Raw genomic sequence first — 15631 nt, forward strand, 5'->3', positions numbered from 1 at the left:
TGCTTCTCCATGGACTTAATTTGACTCCCATCTAATGAGGGGGCCCCTTATGTTGAGTTCTCATCTTTAGTCACATCTTGTAAGCCTCTCTCTTTTGGGCCTGGATAATTAGTATGAGCATCGGCCCAAGCACAGATAAGGTATGCAAGAACTAACCCACACCTCATTCCCCCCCAGAGACCAGCCAATAAGCTCAAGTGTGTCCTCACAGAAGAGCTTTATCCTCTCTTCTGAAGAGTGCCAGGGTGCCCACAGTTAGGATCCTGGGAAGCTACTTAGATGTCTCACATGATACAATATATATGGTTGTACTACCATTAGGATGACAATGCTCTCATAGAGCGTTTCAAAATTTTAAATCATTTTAAATTAATTTTAAAAAAAATATCCTTTAAGAGGTTTTGCTGGTGGATTGGGAATTTCCTCAGACAGAAAACCCATTATATCTTTGCATTATTTACTGTATTGGCACAGTGTGTTAACAGGACACTAAAAATACCATGTGTAGAATGGTACAATATCTATTTGAGCAAGCATTGCATAAACATTCTTGTCCAATGAAGGCACAAACTCCACGGGATGATCCTTCTTATGCTGTACCAGTTAGTGAACCAATGCATGTAAAACATGAAGAGATCCTAGAGAGGAACGCAGTTGTTTGCAAAACCAAAGGGAAAAAAAAAGATGAAAATATATTTCAAAATATTTTTAGATTGGTTCTTTACTAGAGCAAATGACTGGGTGAGACAATGAGTTTGAAGAAGTCTGTTAGCCAACACTGAACACAAGGGTACTGAGCCATATTATTCCCAACTTACTTACACATTCAGAGGCTGCCAGGCAGGCCACTGTGCTTTTGCCTTGATGACTGTTAAAACCTCATCACTCTGTGAAAAGAGACAAAAGAATAAAGTGATTGGGACAAATTTACAATGAAAGCAATACGATTTACAGCAAAAAGTAAGAGACCCTAGAACAAACTGTGCCTCCAAATTCTGATTATGAGAAATATGCTTTGTCCTTTTTGTTATCCGGGCATCTCATGTCCTCAGCTGCTCGGGTTCACTGAGGAGCATTCATGAAAGCAAGGCATGGGAGCGGCACGCAAAATTAGGCAGACCTTGGGCACAGCCTCTTTCCTTTCTGCAGGAGCAGAAGTCAGCTTAAAACACCAATAACAGTTCACACACTGTGTTATTTTTGCATGTCTTCCCAGTAAGAAGCTACCACCGTAGGCAAGCTAATGCACCTTTGAGAATGTATGCTGTAGTATTTAATATCCTCATATCTGAAGACTCCATTGTGGATGCACTGCAAACTCCTCCAAGTAAAACTGTCGATAGCATGTTCTATTTGCTCTCTGTTTACTCATGTAAAATTACAGGGTGAAATACAACACCTACCTCTTTGCCATAGTGTGGCAAAGCATTGTAGAAAGATTATTTCCTAAAGTCTGTAGCAATTTCTGCACCAGCAGTTTTAAACTTAATATTGATACAATAAACCCAGGACAAAGGCAGGATACCATTAATGAGGCTCTGATGCCCAGAAGACATCTATCACACATTTTTTAGAAGCATCTTCCCTATCTCCCCCAGGAATCCATCCTGGTAATTCGCCTAGAGGAACACAAAGTTCACAATTCGTTCACATGTTTTCCATTGTCTTTTAAAAACATGTCCCAATTAGACTAAGAAACCTACCTCATACATTACAAGTAATTGGCACTTCCAACAGAGCTGGCCTTTCAATTTAGTGATAATTGTGCCATTTCCTGCTTGATAGCAATAGTTCCGATACCCCAGGCTAGCTCTAATCCATCCATGTACTCCTCTGTTTAAAGAAAACAATTTTCACTGGTTGTTTCCACCTCTCTCAGTATTTTCTGACTTCCCCTGTTTTACCAAAGCAAGGTTATTACAGTGCTGATGGGCCCTCTCTGTAACACACAAGGTCTTCAGTCTCAGGGATACACATGGGACACAACCTCTCCCTCATCTCAGTGGATGGATAAGCCACTTTATGAAACTCCTTTTTCTAAATACGGATGCTTGGCTGAAGTCTACTCTACGTTACATGCACTGAGCAAAGCTAGCTGAAAGTCTGACTCTATAAATGCAAGTGAGTACAAAAAGCTTTAATCACACTCCCACACTGCTCATCTAGTTGGAATAAAGAGAATTTCACTCTGGCCAGCAGCAGCCCACCCGCCCACAGCAGTGCTGTGCAAGCAGAGGGTTCAGCGGGGCGAGCCCCGGGTGAGCAGCAGCAGGCTGAGCTCCCAGCATAACCCTGTCCCCAACAGCAAGACGCGCCGTGCAGGAGAGATGCAGAACGGCTGAGTTCATCTGTGGCAAACCTATTCTTGCCTCCGTGCCTTCATAATGGAAGCAGCAGATTTCCCCCCAAAGTAATTTAAAAGGAAACTGATTAAATGAATGAGGTTAAAAGTCTGGCTTTGTGCATTACTCGTCTTTCTCTGTCAGTAGAATTTGACTTAGCTTTCAATTTTCCTTGTTTCAACACTTTAAAACTTTCTAGCCAGGCATATTTTCATTTATTTTCCTTGAGAAGTCATCTGCATACAGAATAATTAACTGTGCGTCATACATCCCAAGGAAAGTCTGTTATGAGTACAAATGCTTACGTTTATTAAAATCATACACTGCTTATCTAATAGAAGACAATAATCATGTCAGTAACATCCAAATCACTCATGTCTGAAAACACTTTAACATCTGCTATTCAAATTAAAAATGCATACCAAGAGTGGCTGATTAATAGTTTAGTAGTATCAGCAGAGGGAAGGAAATAGGGAGCAGAGCATGTACATTCAGACATCCCCTAATTTTTGAGGGAGATGAAAATTCAGATGCAGGAGATGAATTAATGGTCACTTTCTGAACAGCAACAAAAATTAAATGATGCAGAATCCAGTATTCTGATGGGCCTGGAAACAAAACACACGTTTCTAGTACTTAGAGTTCCTTAAAAATTACACAGGATTAGCTGTGACTTGAATTAAATCATTGTTATTCCAGACTGATTTTCTAATTACACAGTTGTCTCTATGATGTAGATTTATATTATATCTTTCTTTCTTTTTTTTTTTTTTAATTTAACAGCTACACTGTTATCAATGCCAGTGTATGTTTACTCTTACATGCGCTGATAGACATACAGACAGATATTTCTGAGCAGATATTTCACAATTAAGGAGTTTTCCTGGAGCAAGGCATTTATATCAAGAAGATGATGTAATATTGTATTTTGTCTCTACTGTATGTTTAGCTTGAATGTTCAGGGTTTCTACCTATCCTAAAACCAAAATTGTTGTAATTTATACTTAAAAAAGCAAGACGCTCTCTGATGATAGGCTGTGATAGACTGCGACCGGTTTTGAGGTGGCCATGGCTTTCACATGCACATGCCTGTTTCTTTTGCAGAGACTCACCAAAAACAAGCAGAAGGCTTTCAAAAAAGACAGATTTGGTTCAGCAGAACTTGAAAACAAACCTTTTCAAAACAGAAAAAAATCAAAACAGCAAGGCTAGCAGACCAAAACCCCAGGAGATGGTTTATACACAGCTCTGTCCAGTGTGTCCTTATTGGAAATTGCTCCCCAGCAGCTCGGCGGCTTTCCGAGGGCAGCAAATCCTGCTCGCTGCCTCGTGTCCGTGAGGCTCTTGCACACGCCAGGCCTGGACACGAGGCTCTGGGCTGGCCCTGGGGAGCCACGTGCCCCTGTCACTTGTGGTGCCACTAGCCTGTACCTCTCCCACCACCGGCTGGGAGCAGGCCTGGGGAGCAACTCCAGAAAAGGAGGGACCTTCTGCCTCCAGCTGGCCTCTTTTTTAAGAGAACGTGATAAACTTAAAACAGCCCAGGCAAACAGATGTTATCATCTGCACAAGTTTCACAGCCTTGTGAGCAGTATATAGATAGAGAACAAGCTACAGAAAAGACACAGTGGTTGGATTTTCTGCCCAACCTCTTTAGTTATAATTTATTGGCAGGTGGTATGAATTGAGAGGATACGAAATTCTTGAAGTAAAACACAAATTAGTAATACGTACCTAGTTGATACAACCCAATCGCCTTCTATAGCACAAATGTACAGACTTCAGAGAAGAAGCATAAACACCAAGAAATTTAAATTTTTATGAATTTTAGTTAACATTTTCTAAGGGCTTCCTGTATTATGTTTGTACCCATGTTTCTCTCCTCCTCATACTCCCAAAGTTTTGCTTTGATTTTTGAAGTAAACAAACACTCAAATTCATGTCAAAACATGGCAAAAGAACTAGGATGTTTCACTGTTCTATGTTCCAAGTCGTCTTGCCATCATTTATGTATTTGGCTGGGAAGCTATGATTCCCGAGTAATGAAACTGTTAGATTTTGAAACAGAAAACCAGATCATCTGCAAAATGATGGAGTGTCAAAATGTAACAATGTCAGAAGAAGTTAAAGGAAAGAATGCTTTTGTGTGGTTCTCCTGAAAATTATTCTGGTAAAGCCTTATACACATCTCTTCCAACAGCAACAAAAAAGAAGGAAACTGTCAAGCCCAAGGTACGCTTCTATGCATGTGGAAGTTGTCAAGGAATGAATCTGGGACTACCTGTCAGTTGTTAGAGACAGAAAGGAGAAAAGTTGCTACTCTCTTTCCCCTTCCCATTTATAAGGCTTTCCTTCTTGCATACAAATCACAAAGCAGATACTTGAGTATTTGCCGAGCCTGGCTTCCCACCAGCTTGCTTGCAGCAGCTTCCACGTCTCTGCTTGCTGTGAAGGCGTGCTGCTGTTGATGCAGCATCTCTGCCACTCCTCTGAGTAGGAAGTCACGATTTAGTAATTAAGTTAGTATTACCTCTTGGGAACCTTCCTGGTAAATCCCTTTCAAAAGTGCAGTTAAGCATAACGACTTACAAAAGATTGTATGAAGTCTCTGTAGTGCCCACTGGAGCCTTGTCTTCAACTCCAGTTATTATTTCAGTTATATAATTTCATTTTCCAGGTGTATCAGACCCTTCTCTACATGTTTAGAGCTTGCTTAGAAGTCCAGTGGAGCCAAAGTAGTCTCTAAAATGACTTCAATGGTTTTTGGATTGCAGCCTCTGTTAAAGCATGCTAAAATAGCTAAGAGTTACCCTTCCCTCCAAATCCCCTTTCTATTTTTGTGCTTTTGAGCTGGGGTGGGTAATTGATTGACTCAATAATTGTTCCCTGTGAAAGTACTGTCCTCCAAAAAGTCCTAATAGTGCGATTTTGAAAAGTTGGTAGCATCATTCTAATACAGACACCTTACCGATCTTCTGAAGTTGGTAAAAATTAATCGTTTACTTCATATCCATTTGTTCCTGCAATGCCAAACTGAAGATGCAAGAATAATAAAGTCATTAAATGGCGCCAGGTAGAACCCCATACTATGAAAGCACTGACAAGCTGAATTGTTCAGCTGTGCATAAAATCTTGAAGATTTCATCTTCAAGAACAGCAAGTGGGATGTAGCTCAAAAAAGCAGCATAAGAGTTTGATATGAGGTCTTCCCGAACCAAGCGAATAAAAGCAACTTGTTAAAACAACAACATCCATTAAAATGTAATGAAAGCTTTCGGGAAAATTTTAAGCATCATCTGAATACCTTTGGAATAAAAGTGATTAGAAGGATCTGGAAAACCATGCATACTCTCTCATGTGCTCCTGCTGCTTTTTGGTAAGTGATGTGATTAGTCGATTTTCTGTACTGGAAGTTATTTTTTGAGTAATTTTTATTACTATTTTCATTTTATGCATGCTGAATAACATTATAAAATGGTACTGTGCAGACCACTTATCACTTCATAATAATGATTGGATTCAGTTCAGCTAAACAAATGATGGTGTACTATCTGACATCAAAATCAGAGTCAGATTCAATGAACTGTGAGAATGAAAAAACACCTGTTTTGAGCCAGAGCTTAATTTCACTCATTTCACATTGCCACTGCTTGGCATTCATTTGATTGTTTTAGAACAGAGAACATTTAATTCTTTCCACAATACCCATCTTCATAATATCTCAGTGCCTTTCTATCTACAGTGGACTTATTTTCACAAGAACCTAAGGAAAGAAGAAATAGCAACATTATCCTCAATTCAGTGATGATGAATTGAATGCCTTCTGGAAATAAACCAGATATCTGAGTTTTAAGATAGCATCTCAACTGCATGATCATCCCTTCTCTCAAAAAATAATTTGTAATTGAAAGAGAAAGAGAGAAAGTGAGAAGGAAAAGCTATACCGCACAGCATGTTTCCTGTGGGGAATCAAAGTACTATTTCACCCTAATACAAATACACAGTTTCTATCTAGGTTGAGAAAAAAAATAAAGAAGCATCTTGTCTTTGAAGTATAAACTAACACAAAACAGATAGTTCAACATATTATGGACTTCCACGGATAATAACCGAAATATGGCGTATTTTCTCCTGATTGATAAGATCTGTACACATCTTGTCTCCTTGTTTTACAGCTGTATTTGAATTAAAAAGGGGGCACTGATGCAGGCGCACAATTGAAAATTGTAAAAACTTTTTTTTGAGAAAGGAAGTAGTTGTCTGTTCTGTGGTAATAAATATTTCTGGGATAAAAGCATCTACATACAGATTTATTTGCTCTGGAGTTCATCTTCATGTAAATATACTTAACAGGCACATTTGCTTTATAGTAACTGTGAATGTGATCTCCTGTAATGCACTCTGAATGGACATGTTTTATTCATCATATAAGCAGTCAGCTTGGTTTGAGTCTACCCAGGTTTCCGAGTATTTCTTTCTTATGTTGAGTGTGTCAGAAGTTTCCCATAGCTGTTAGCATGGTCACTACATAACCATACTTATGAGGCTCTTATCATGAGCTGCTAATGCATCATGCAACACCTCTATTTTCCTGTGGGTGCAGCCAAGGAGGCTGCAGCAGTTGCCTAAGACTCGGTGCTGAGATGCTGTTCTTCTTAACATGCAGAGGTGTTTTGATGAAAGAACGTGCAGAATTTGTTGTTTTTTTTTTTTCCAGTTCAGAAAAAAAAAAATAAAAAAGAAGATCCCTTTTGAAAATCCCAGGTTGGATGGGGCTTTGGGTAACCTGGTCTAGTGGGAGGTGTCCCTGCCCGTGGCAGGGAGGGTGGAACTGGATGATCTTTAAATGGGTCCCTTCCCCCCCAAACCTGCGATTCTATGATTCCACGGAAAGGTTAAGCTTTTAGTCACAAATTACTTTATCTGAAAGAAGAAAAAACAAAACGAAACATAACTAAAGAAAAAGACTTACCAATACCATTTGATGGTAACTAAATTCTGTGTAATTGTATGATATACTTACATTCAGGCAGATTATACTTAAACCCATTAGGGTTTAAGACTTGGGGTTACTTTAAACAACAGCAAAAATCCATTTCAGGCAGTGGAATTATACCAGGACTGTGTTTGCTCGTTTTTCTCTGAATTCTCTGTTTATGTGACAGTGATTTTGTGAATCCTCCAGCAGCCAGTGGCAGCTGAGAAAACCTCCCATAGGTTTTATAAATTTAATTTATATTAAATATAATTTATATAAATATATATATATTATATATTTACATATTTTTATATTTATAAAAACACAACATTTATAATAAATACGACTGAATTGGATTCACCATTTGATCATGGTACATACAGATTCGAGTTTTCCCTCTAGAAATATCCATTTCTATCCAAATAGGTCCAGTTTCAGGAACACAAGTAAACCAGCGCTTCAGATAGTCCCTGCTGAATTGCTGTGATGCAAGGAAAGCTTTCCTGAATTGGCTACTTAGCAATTTTGCACCTACTTCTACAGGGAAAAACCTGTCTGACAGATAATCAGGCTGACATTTTCCCTAAAACGTAGATATTCTCTGTATTTTTCAGAAATTATGGTAATATGTTAGAGCTATAATTTCAGTACAGTGACTATACACTTTTGACAACGCACTTTTAATAACAGCTTTTATAGAGGAATTATAGGAATTAAAATTCCCGATTTTGTTAAAAATTACTAAGATGGAATGCAGAAAAGTATATTCATTGTTACCCTTAGTATATATCCCCAAAGCCCTGATTCACTTTGCACTAACAAATCTTCTGCATTACCTGTCCCACATGGTTTTCCTTCAATTACGTGGCTGTTTCAGGAGGGGAATGTAGGTTGAAATTAACAACAGAACTGTTGCTAATGGCAACAGTGAAAATCATATGCTCTATTTTGTTTCCATTAAGGTGTGGTTATATAATCTAGGGTGTCCTAATAAAGCAATAATTCATTTTTCCACAGTATAAAGCTTAGCAACATGTCTTAATGAGCCCTAGGTATGTGCTAAAGATTGGAACCTTCATTTGCTGCGGCTGAGCAGATTTTGTAGGAAAAGGGTCTCCCTTGTGATCCACTTCTTGGTTGTGAGTTGATTTGTATTGCACATTTTTCTTCACTCACGTAGAATACTCTGCTGTCTTAAGGACTACAAAAACATTTTGGGATCCTAAACTACCTTTGCCAAAAGCAAGGGAAGACCTTTCTACTACACTTAGGAATGGCAACTTTTTAAAGTAGGGGATTAAACTAGGTTTTGAAGCTGCCCATAAGCACGGTAATTCCCACCCTGTGCTTAACAGGTTTATCTAATAAATATCCATTTGTCCTCCTTCTGTCTCAACTTTCCCACTTTGATCAATACTTTAGATTAAACCATCCCTTAAAACTATGCAAGTGCTGTAAAGCTACTGTTATCTTAAACTCGCACATGATCTGGAAATGGTGAACACACTGGAAAAGAAATGAGGGGAGAAAAACACTAAGGAGCAGTCCATCACACCGAGGCATTCTACATGCAATAAAGCAGATGTATGCAACTGAATGGCAGTCTGCAAGCAGTACAGCTGAAACTGCCTTCACAGGAGATACAGATATAAGTGTTTTAAAGGATTACATTCACTCACCAGATTCACATTCAGGTAACTACAGCATTTTTTGCTCAGATTCCTTCAAATAGTTTCAAAACAGTCATGGATAAAAGTATGGAGACAGGTTCTTGGGCATGCCATGAATAAGTGAGTTTCACTTTCTTAAATGTCAGCAGGAAACCTCAGGAGAAGACTGTGTCTGCTTTGAGAAACAGCCCAGAGAACAGGGCCTGAGAACAATGCTGGTAAATAGTGGCAGTGAGACTCCAGGTATTACAATTATTCATCCTGTTGCTTCTGTCAGGCATTAGTGAAATGTCGTAGCTTGAATGTAACAGAAATAATTATTCAGATAAGAGCAAGTGATTTTAAATAAGACCAGAAAGTTAGCCCTGGAGGTGAGCTTTCCTGACCCTTGATAACACTTTTCACAAACCAATCTTTTTTTTTTTTTTTTCATTCAGAATGTACAATATAAATATTTTAAATGTATTTTAACTGCTGTCCAGCAGCTTACTTTCCCTTGATTAAGGATGCCATGTCTAAGCCACTGTTTACCATTCCTTGCCCCTGCCACCACCTCAAAAAAAACCCACAAAATTCAGCCTTTAATCATATTACGGAATTAAGGAGCCTATCATGAGTTATGTTTTCTATAACCTGTAAAAGAAGAATTCTTTTAGAGAAAGCAGCTTCACAACTCTCCCACCCCCCTCCCACCCCCATCCCCCCGCGCTACTCAGTCCCTGCCGTGCCAAACAGGTTTCTGCCCCTGTGGACCATTTCTCTGGCACTGTGTAGTCTCACAGTTTATGCTCTGACAGTAACCTGTCCCAGAATTTAATGGCCAAAACACACTTCTTTCAGATTTTGGACAAAACCATCCAACCAGACTTACAGGAGCAGGATTTTAAGAGGAATGTTAGTTCCCGATGGAGTGGAGATGTTGCCATTTTTCTAGTCAGGGGATGCCTCTTCCACCCCACTTCCTTGCACCTCACCTCCCTTTGAAAAGCAGACAACAGTCTGCCCTCTGTGACTCACGTAGTCCTCCACGAACAGCAGCACCAGTTGGATAACCCTGATTCTTTCCGCATCGTTTAATTTTGTATCATTTTGCTTCTGCACTCCTTTAAGTTAGGACAGCTACTTCAAGATGGAGACAGACGGTGCTGTTTTTCCTGAGGGCAGGATTATCTTTTAGGGGAGTGTATTGCTTTTGTTTTTCTCAGACAAATAATCCTCCTGTCCTTTTTCCCAGTATGGATTTTTATACATTCAGAAGGGCCTTGTTTAGGCAGAGTGGTGAGGCCCTGGAAGAGGTTGCCCAGAGAAGCTGTGGATGCCTCGACCCTGGAGGTGTTCAAGGCCAGGCTGGATGGGGCTCTGGGCCTGGGCTGCTGGGAGGGGTCTCTGCCCACAACAGGGGGTTGGGACTGGGTGGGCTTTAAGGTCCCTTCCAACCCAAACCAGTCTCTGATCCTGTGTTATGTGGAGACAAATCCAGGAACTCGAAATGACCCAGGAAAGTTTCCTTACTATTTCTTAGAAATTTTAGGGGCTTGCACTAGGTAGCCTTGGCTCCCTGCTCTGGCAGTAAACCTCTCTATCTCTAGCAGCTGGAGAGTTGGGCAATGCTATTATGTTTGTTAGTGGTGGGTTTTTCTTGTTGTTTTTGAAAGTTATTAAGCCCTAACTGTTCCCTCAAAACAGTGCAGGAGGTCAGATGAAGGTTACCTCCCTAGCTGGTGCCCACACTACTAGTTGCTTGAAGAGTATTCGTGTTGCTTCAGGTATCTTTGGATCAGTTAATATAGCTGTAGTTTACATGTGTCATTGAACAGAATTAATATTAGAAGAGGAATTATATAAGACTGACAGCATTAAAAACAGTAGGAGCTGCTATTAGAGTGACATCTGCAATTGATGTCATAAGCACGCCAGGGAAGAGCTTGCCATTCCGCTGCAGAACGTACTGTTTTGGTTTCTAGTTGCTTACTCAGAACAGCAAAGACAGAACAGAAAGGCAAGAATTAAACCCTGTAGCCACAATGCTGTATGTCATCCTATAGTAGTCAATCAGAGATAACTGGGTAAAGTTGTCTGTGTAATAAGCCAGACACGAAAAACTAAGTCTGTCTTAATGAAAGTCTCTGAAGCACTCTGATATATCCCTAGGACATGAAATTGCTGAAGTGTTCATATAGTTGCTTTATGATCAGAATAATTCAAAATTAAGTAATATAAACAGAAGTTTACCCTATAAAAAAGGCATTCACCATATTGCACTGTACTCACTCACCACGATATTCATTCTAAAAATAAGATCAGTTAGAGACAATCACTGCAGTTGAGGTCAGGATAAATGATTTTTTTTTTTTTAACCTGTAAAAGAGCCCCAACTGGCAAGGACACACCTTAAAGCTCTGTACCTATGCATGCTGCTAACCATGTTTATCATGACGTGTATCCCTTGCTATTTCCTATGGTTGTTTTGAAATGATACATACACTGACCTATTTATGTGATTAACTCTAAGGCTTACATGTTGAAGTTAGGTTTAAATTTTAGAGTTTAGCTGTTGTTAGTCATGTTACCATGAAATGACACAATGCACTATTATGCCATGAAACAGGTGTTTTGAATATTCTATGACATGTTTAGAGCCAAAAAGGCATACTTTGCATTATAGTAGTAAAACTCATATTACTGTTAAGATCACCTAATCTGGATTTCTTGATGCATCTAATAAACTCTTTTCTAGTACCTCTGCAATCAGAATTTAAAAGTATTAGAATTTTGCTCAGCTTTTTTAAGTCAGGGATAATGTATACAGATACTTCTTTTTCATCTTTCTTTTCTCTCCCTCAAGTCCCCTCTCCTCGCAGACATACTGGGGGACTTACACCAGAACACTGACACAGACATTATTTTCCTTTATTTGTACAAAAGTAGCAGACCAGACTGGTCCCCGCTGAAGTCCTAATTCCAGGTGTTAAGGTATCTTACTAAAACTGTTTCCTAACCCTTACAGTAAAATTATTTTCTTTTTACTAATCTCTAAAAAAATCAGAATCGCTCTATTATTGCAAGGCAAGCAGCCAAAGGGGTTAATAATCAGAGCAGCAAGGCATGGTTAATGCCACGCGCCTCATTTTGAAGCCAATGATTAGACTCTGTTCAGTGGAGTAACTTTAAAGATACGTTGTCCTTTGCCTCGTCAGGATGAATGATTTCTGATGCAAAAGCACACAAAACACACAGTGTGGTTTCACCCTGTCCTCTCCTGACACTGCAATTGTACATTGAAACAGACTGATGGAAGTGGTCACATACAACAGAATTGCCGAGTTTTTGCTCCGGACTAACTACAGGAAGACTGTTAAATATGTAATTACTGTGGTATTCTCTATGAAGTCTGATGAGCCAATTAATAGCACTTTGTATTTTCAAGCATTTTGCCTCATTATTGGTTAAAAATGCTTTTACCGATAAAGTGCTAGAGCTCTCCTGTAAGTCATTTGCACCATCATACAGACACAAACTAAGGCAAAGTTAGCAAACCAAATAAACCATCTACAGTTTGGAAGGTTTTTTTCTAAGCACATTCACCAACTTCCAGCACCATGGTGATGTGACAACATGCCTTGCAAGAATAAGACCAACGACCATAACACCACTGGAGTTATCTGTAAGTCTCAAGAAGTGATAGCTGTTATTCCACAAGCATAGGCAGGGGCACCAAGCTTTCTCTACAAAACCAAATGACTTCATAATCCACCTTTTGAAAGCTCAGTGTAACTACATAGATTTATAGCACAATCTACATATTGGACCATCAATTTGAATTTGTGATTAAGACATTAATTAACCCAGCAACCATGATCGAGCTGTCTGTGAAATACATTAACTACATTAATATTATATTAACCAAGTAACCAAGTAAAGATAAGAACAACCTCCAGCTCAAAACATACCTTTCACAAAACCAAGACCAATGCAAAACATATCTAAAAGGCGTGCTAAGAGCCAGGCCCTTAGCTGGCATTTACCTTGACCTGAAGAACAAATGTGTCTTTCCACTTTGTACCTTGCTTGAATGGACTTCTAAATGAGGGCACTTACCTAAGGAAGATATATGAGAATTTTGAACACTTAATTTCCCCCAATACTACCTAGAAAGCAAGCAGATTGGTTTATGTCATCCTATTCTGGAATTATTTCATTATAATCTTTGCTTGGAAAAAAAAATAAATAAATCACCCCTCAAAAGACGTTCTCTCAAACTACTTTTTTGGCCTCATCCTTTTCTCCCCTGGTTTGAAAGCAAATGACCTTTTGCCACTCCATCCAATCTTGACAATTGTAATGTCAAAACCAAGCTTTCTGCGCACCAACAGACTTCGTGTGGAGCTACTTGCTGTGCCAAAACCCCAACACAAGTCATAACATTTCACAGGAACTAGACAGATGAAATGAAATAATATTATTAAAAAAGGTATTATGCACTATAAGGAAATCACACAGTCAAGAAACAGCAAAATCCAATGTCCCATAAGATACATTCTACTTATCAGGAAAACCTACAATTACTTTCAGAGCCTGGGAACTAAGATCCAGTACTCTCTGCTTATGCACTGTTCCTGCTGTTTCACATTTCTTCCCACCCTCCACTCCCCCAGCTAGATAATTAATTAAACACATTTAATGTTTGAACTTTAGAATTACCTTAAATTTTGAGCATTATCTCTTCCTGTAAACTTTGCTCCTGTCAAGCATGTGTGAAAACTCCGAGAACAAAACCCAGTACTACTGAGCCAAAGTTCAATGCTTTTAACCAACCAGCTTCACTGTCTGCAAATCAATCTGATCATTTTGTAGATGAAAACAAACCTCTTCATCACACACAGACTATTTCAAAGATCTGAAAAGATCCCAGTTGCTAATGTGATTACACCTTACCAATTTTTCATTTTCTGAGTCAGAGCTGCTTTATGTAACAGACAAGAATATTTGCAAGTGCAGATCTAATTGTTCACGAGTGACAGCAGTTTATATATCACAGAATTAGAATCACAGAATCATCTAGGTTGGAAGAGACCTCCAAGATCACCCAGTCCAACCTCTGACCTAACACTACCAAGTCCTCCACTAAACCATATCACTAAGCTCTACATCTAAACGTCTTTTAAAGACCTCCAGGGATGGTGACTCAGCCACTTCCCTGGGCAGCCCATTCCAATGCCTAACAACCCTTTCGGTAAAGAAGTTCTTCCTAATATCCAACCTAATTAGTAATTAGTTTAGTTCTCAAATAACTGAACTATACAAAGATTATTACTGTTTTTGAAGGAAGGCACCACTTACTGTAAGCACGGACAGGTGAATCTGAATTTAACACTATAAGATGTGACTGGACTATTGAAGTAATTACGAGTTTTTTTCTTTACACCTGTTATACATACATTTCTTTGTGTCCTTCCAAGATACAGGCATTTCCAAACTGTTCCTGAGTACCTCTCTCTTCCTGATCAGGAGTACAATCCTAATTATACCAGCCTTTCTCAAGCCCTGGTCTCTGAATCAGTACTTCCTACAGATCTTCAGGAACTTACAAAAAGCCTTAAACATTCATAGTTTTCTTTCTTCTTTTCTTTCTTTCAGGTCCACGTTTCTACTGATTTGTTCTGCACTTTTCCACTACAATAAATCACCCAGCATTATTGGTCCCATGTGGCTGCATGCCTTTCATTTTTGTGCACTAAAATCCAACCATCTTATTGACTGCAGCTGCTTTTAAATACACTTTGGTGTCAGCGGTGATTTACTTTTTAATTACATTATTTTATTTTAGATGAGTGGTCCTATTGTTTTCTTAATGGCTCTTTTAAAGGCAGTACTCAAAGAAATGAAACCTCAGCATCTGAGCAAGGAAAATGCATTAATTCACAATTCCTTACCAGAAGAATCTCCTACAATAACATTCTGATGAAAATATCGCTACACTTCCCAAATCTTCCACATTCTAGCATGATGATTAAGGGTGTCATTTAGTTGAAGTATGTTCTAGCTCAGCATTCTTGGGAGATTCCTGCTAAAAAGACCAGCAGGGGCAGTGCAAAGATAAGGTTATTTCTGTCTCTCTTCCAAAAGCCCAAGAGACTGTTTTACAGGATTTCTGTTTCAGCTGCAGAGACAAATTATGAATCCAATGCTCATCAAAATTAAAGACAAGAGATTTGCTCTTAGTAGAAGGTCCATTTTTCACTTCTGATACGTGTATGTAATTTCTAGTCTGCAGTAACACATGTATGCTGTATCTGGGGCAATACTGAGTGTATAGGTAAGCTAGTTAGTATTTCTCCAGGGAGAAATTACATTCAGTAAAAACAAAAACATCACAATCTGTTGCAGAAACGTACTCTTTGGAATGGAAATGTGAAGCAAGAAAACATTTATGACTCTGGAAGGTACAACAAGTTTATCCATGATCTGCTAAGCTGATTTTAACCAATATTTCCTAATAAAAATGTCCTGGGAATGCTGAGTATGTTGTTTCTCTGACACGAGCATGAAGCATCAGATACTAAAAATATTTATTTAATCTTATAAAATATTTGATGCACTGTCATTACACTGAAACATTACAACTACAAACGATAAACATT

The 15631-nt window shown here is 38.9% G+C and overlaps 1 protein-coding gene and 1 long non-coding RNA gene across 9 annotated transcripts in view; one reads left to right on the plus strand and one right to left on the minus strand.

Moving 5' to 3' along the window:
* LOC308195236 overlaps positions 1-15631 on the plus strand; it is a 303868-nt gene that overhangs the window by 273475 nt on the left and 14762 nt on the right. The gene's annotated exons all lie outside the window — the stretch shown is intronic.
* The window catches only part of SPON1 (spondin 1), a 330516-nt gene that overhangs the window by 27946 nt on the left and 286939 nt on the right, over positions 1-15631 (minus strand). For all 5 annotated transcript variants that reach the window (XM_080592283.1, XM_080592282.1, XM_080592281.1 and 2 more), the window contains one exon: positions 823-887. In XM_080592283.1, the coding sequence (XP_080448409.1) occupies positions 823-887 (65 nt within the window). The remainder of the gene's footprint in view (positions 1-822; positions 888-15631) is intronic.

The sequence above is a fragment of the Anser brachyrhynchus genome (genome assembly GCF_964034855.1).
Source record: "Anser brachyrhynchus genome assembly, chromosome: 5".
Taxonomy (NCBI): Eukaryota; Metazoa; Chordata; class Aves; order Anseriformes; family Anatidae; genus Anser; species Anser brachyrhynchus.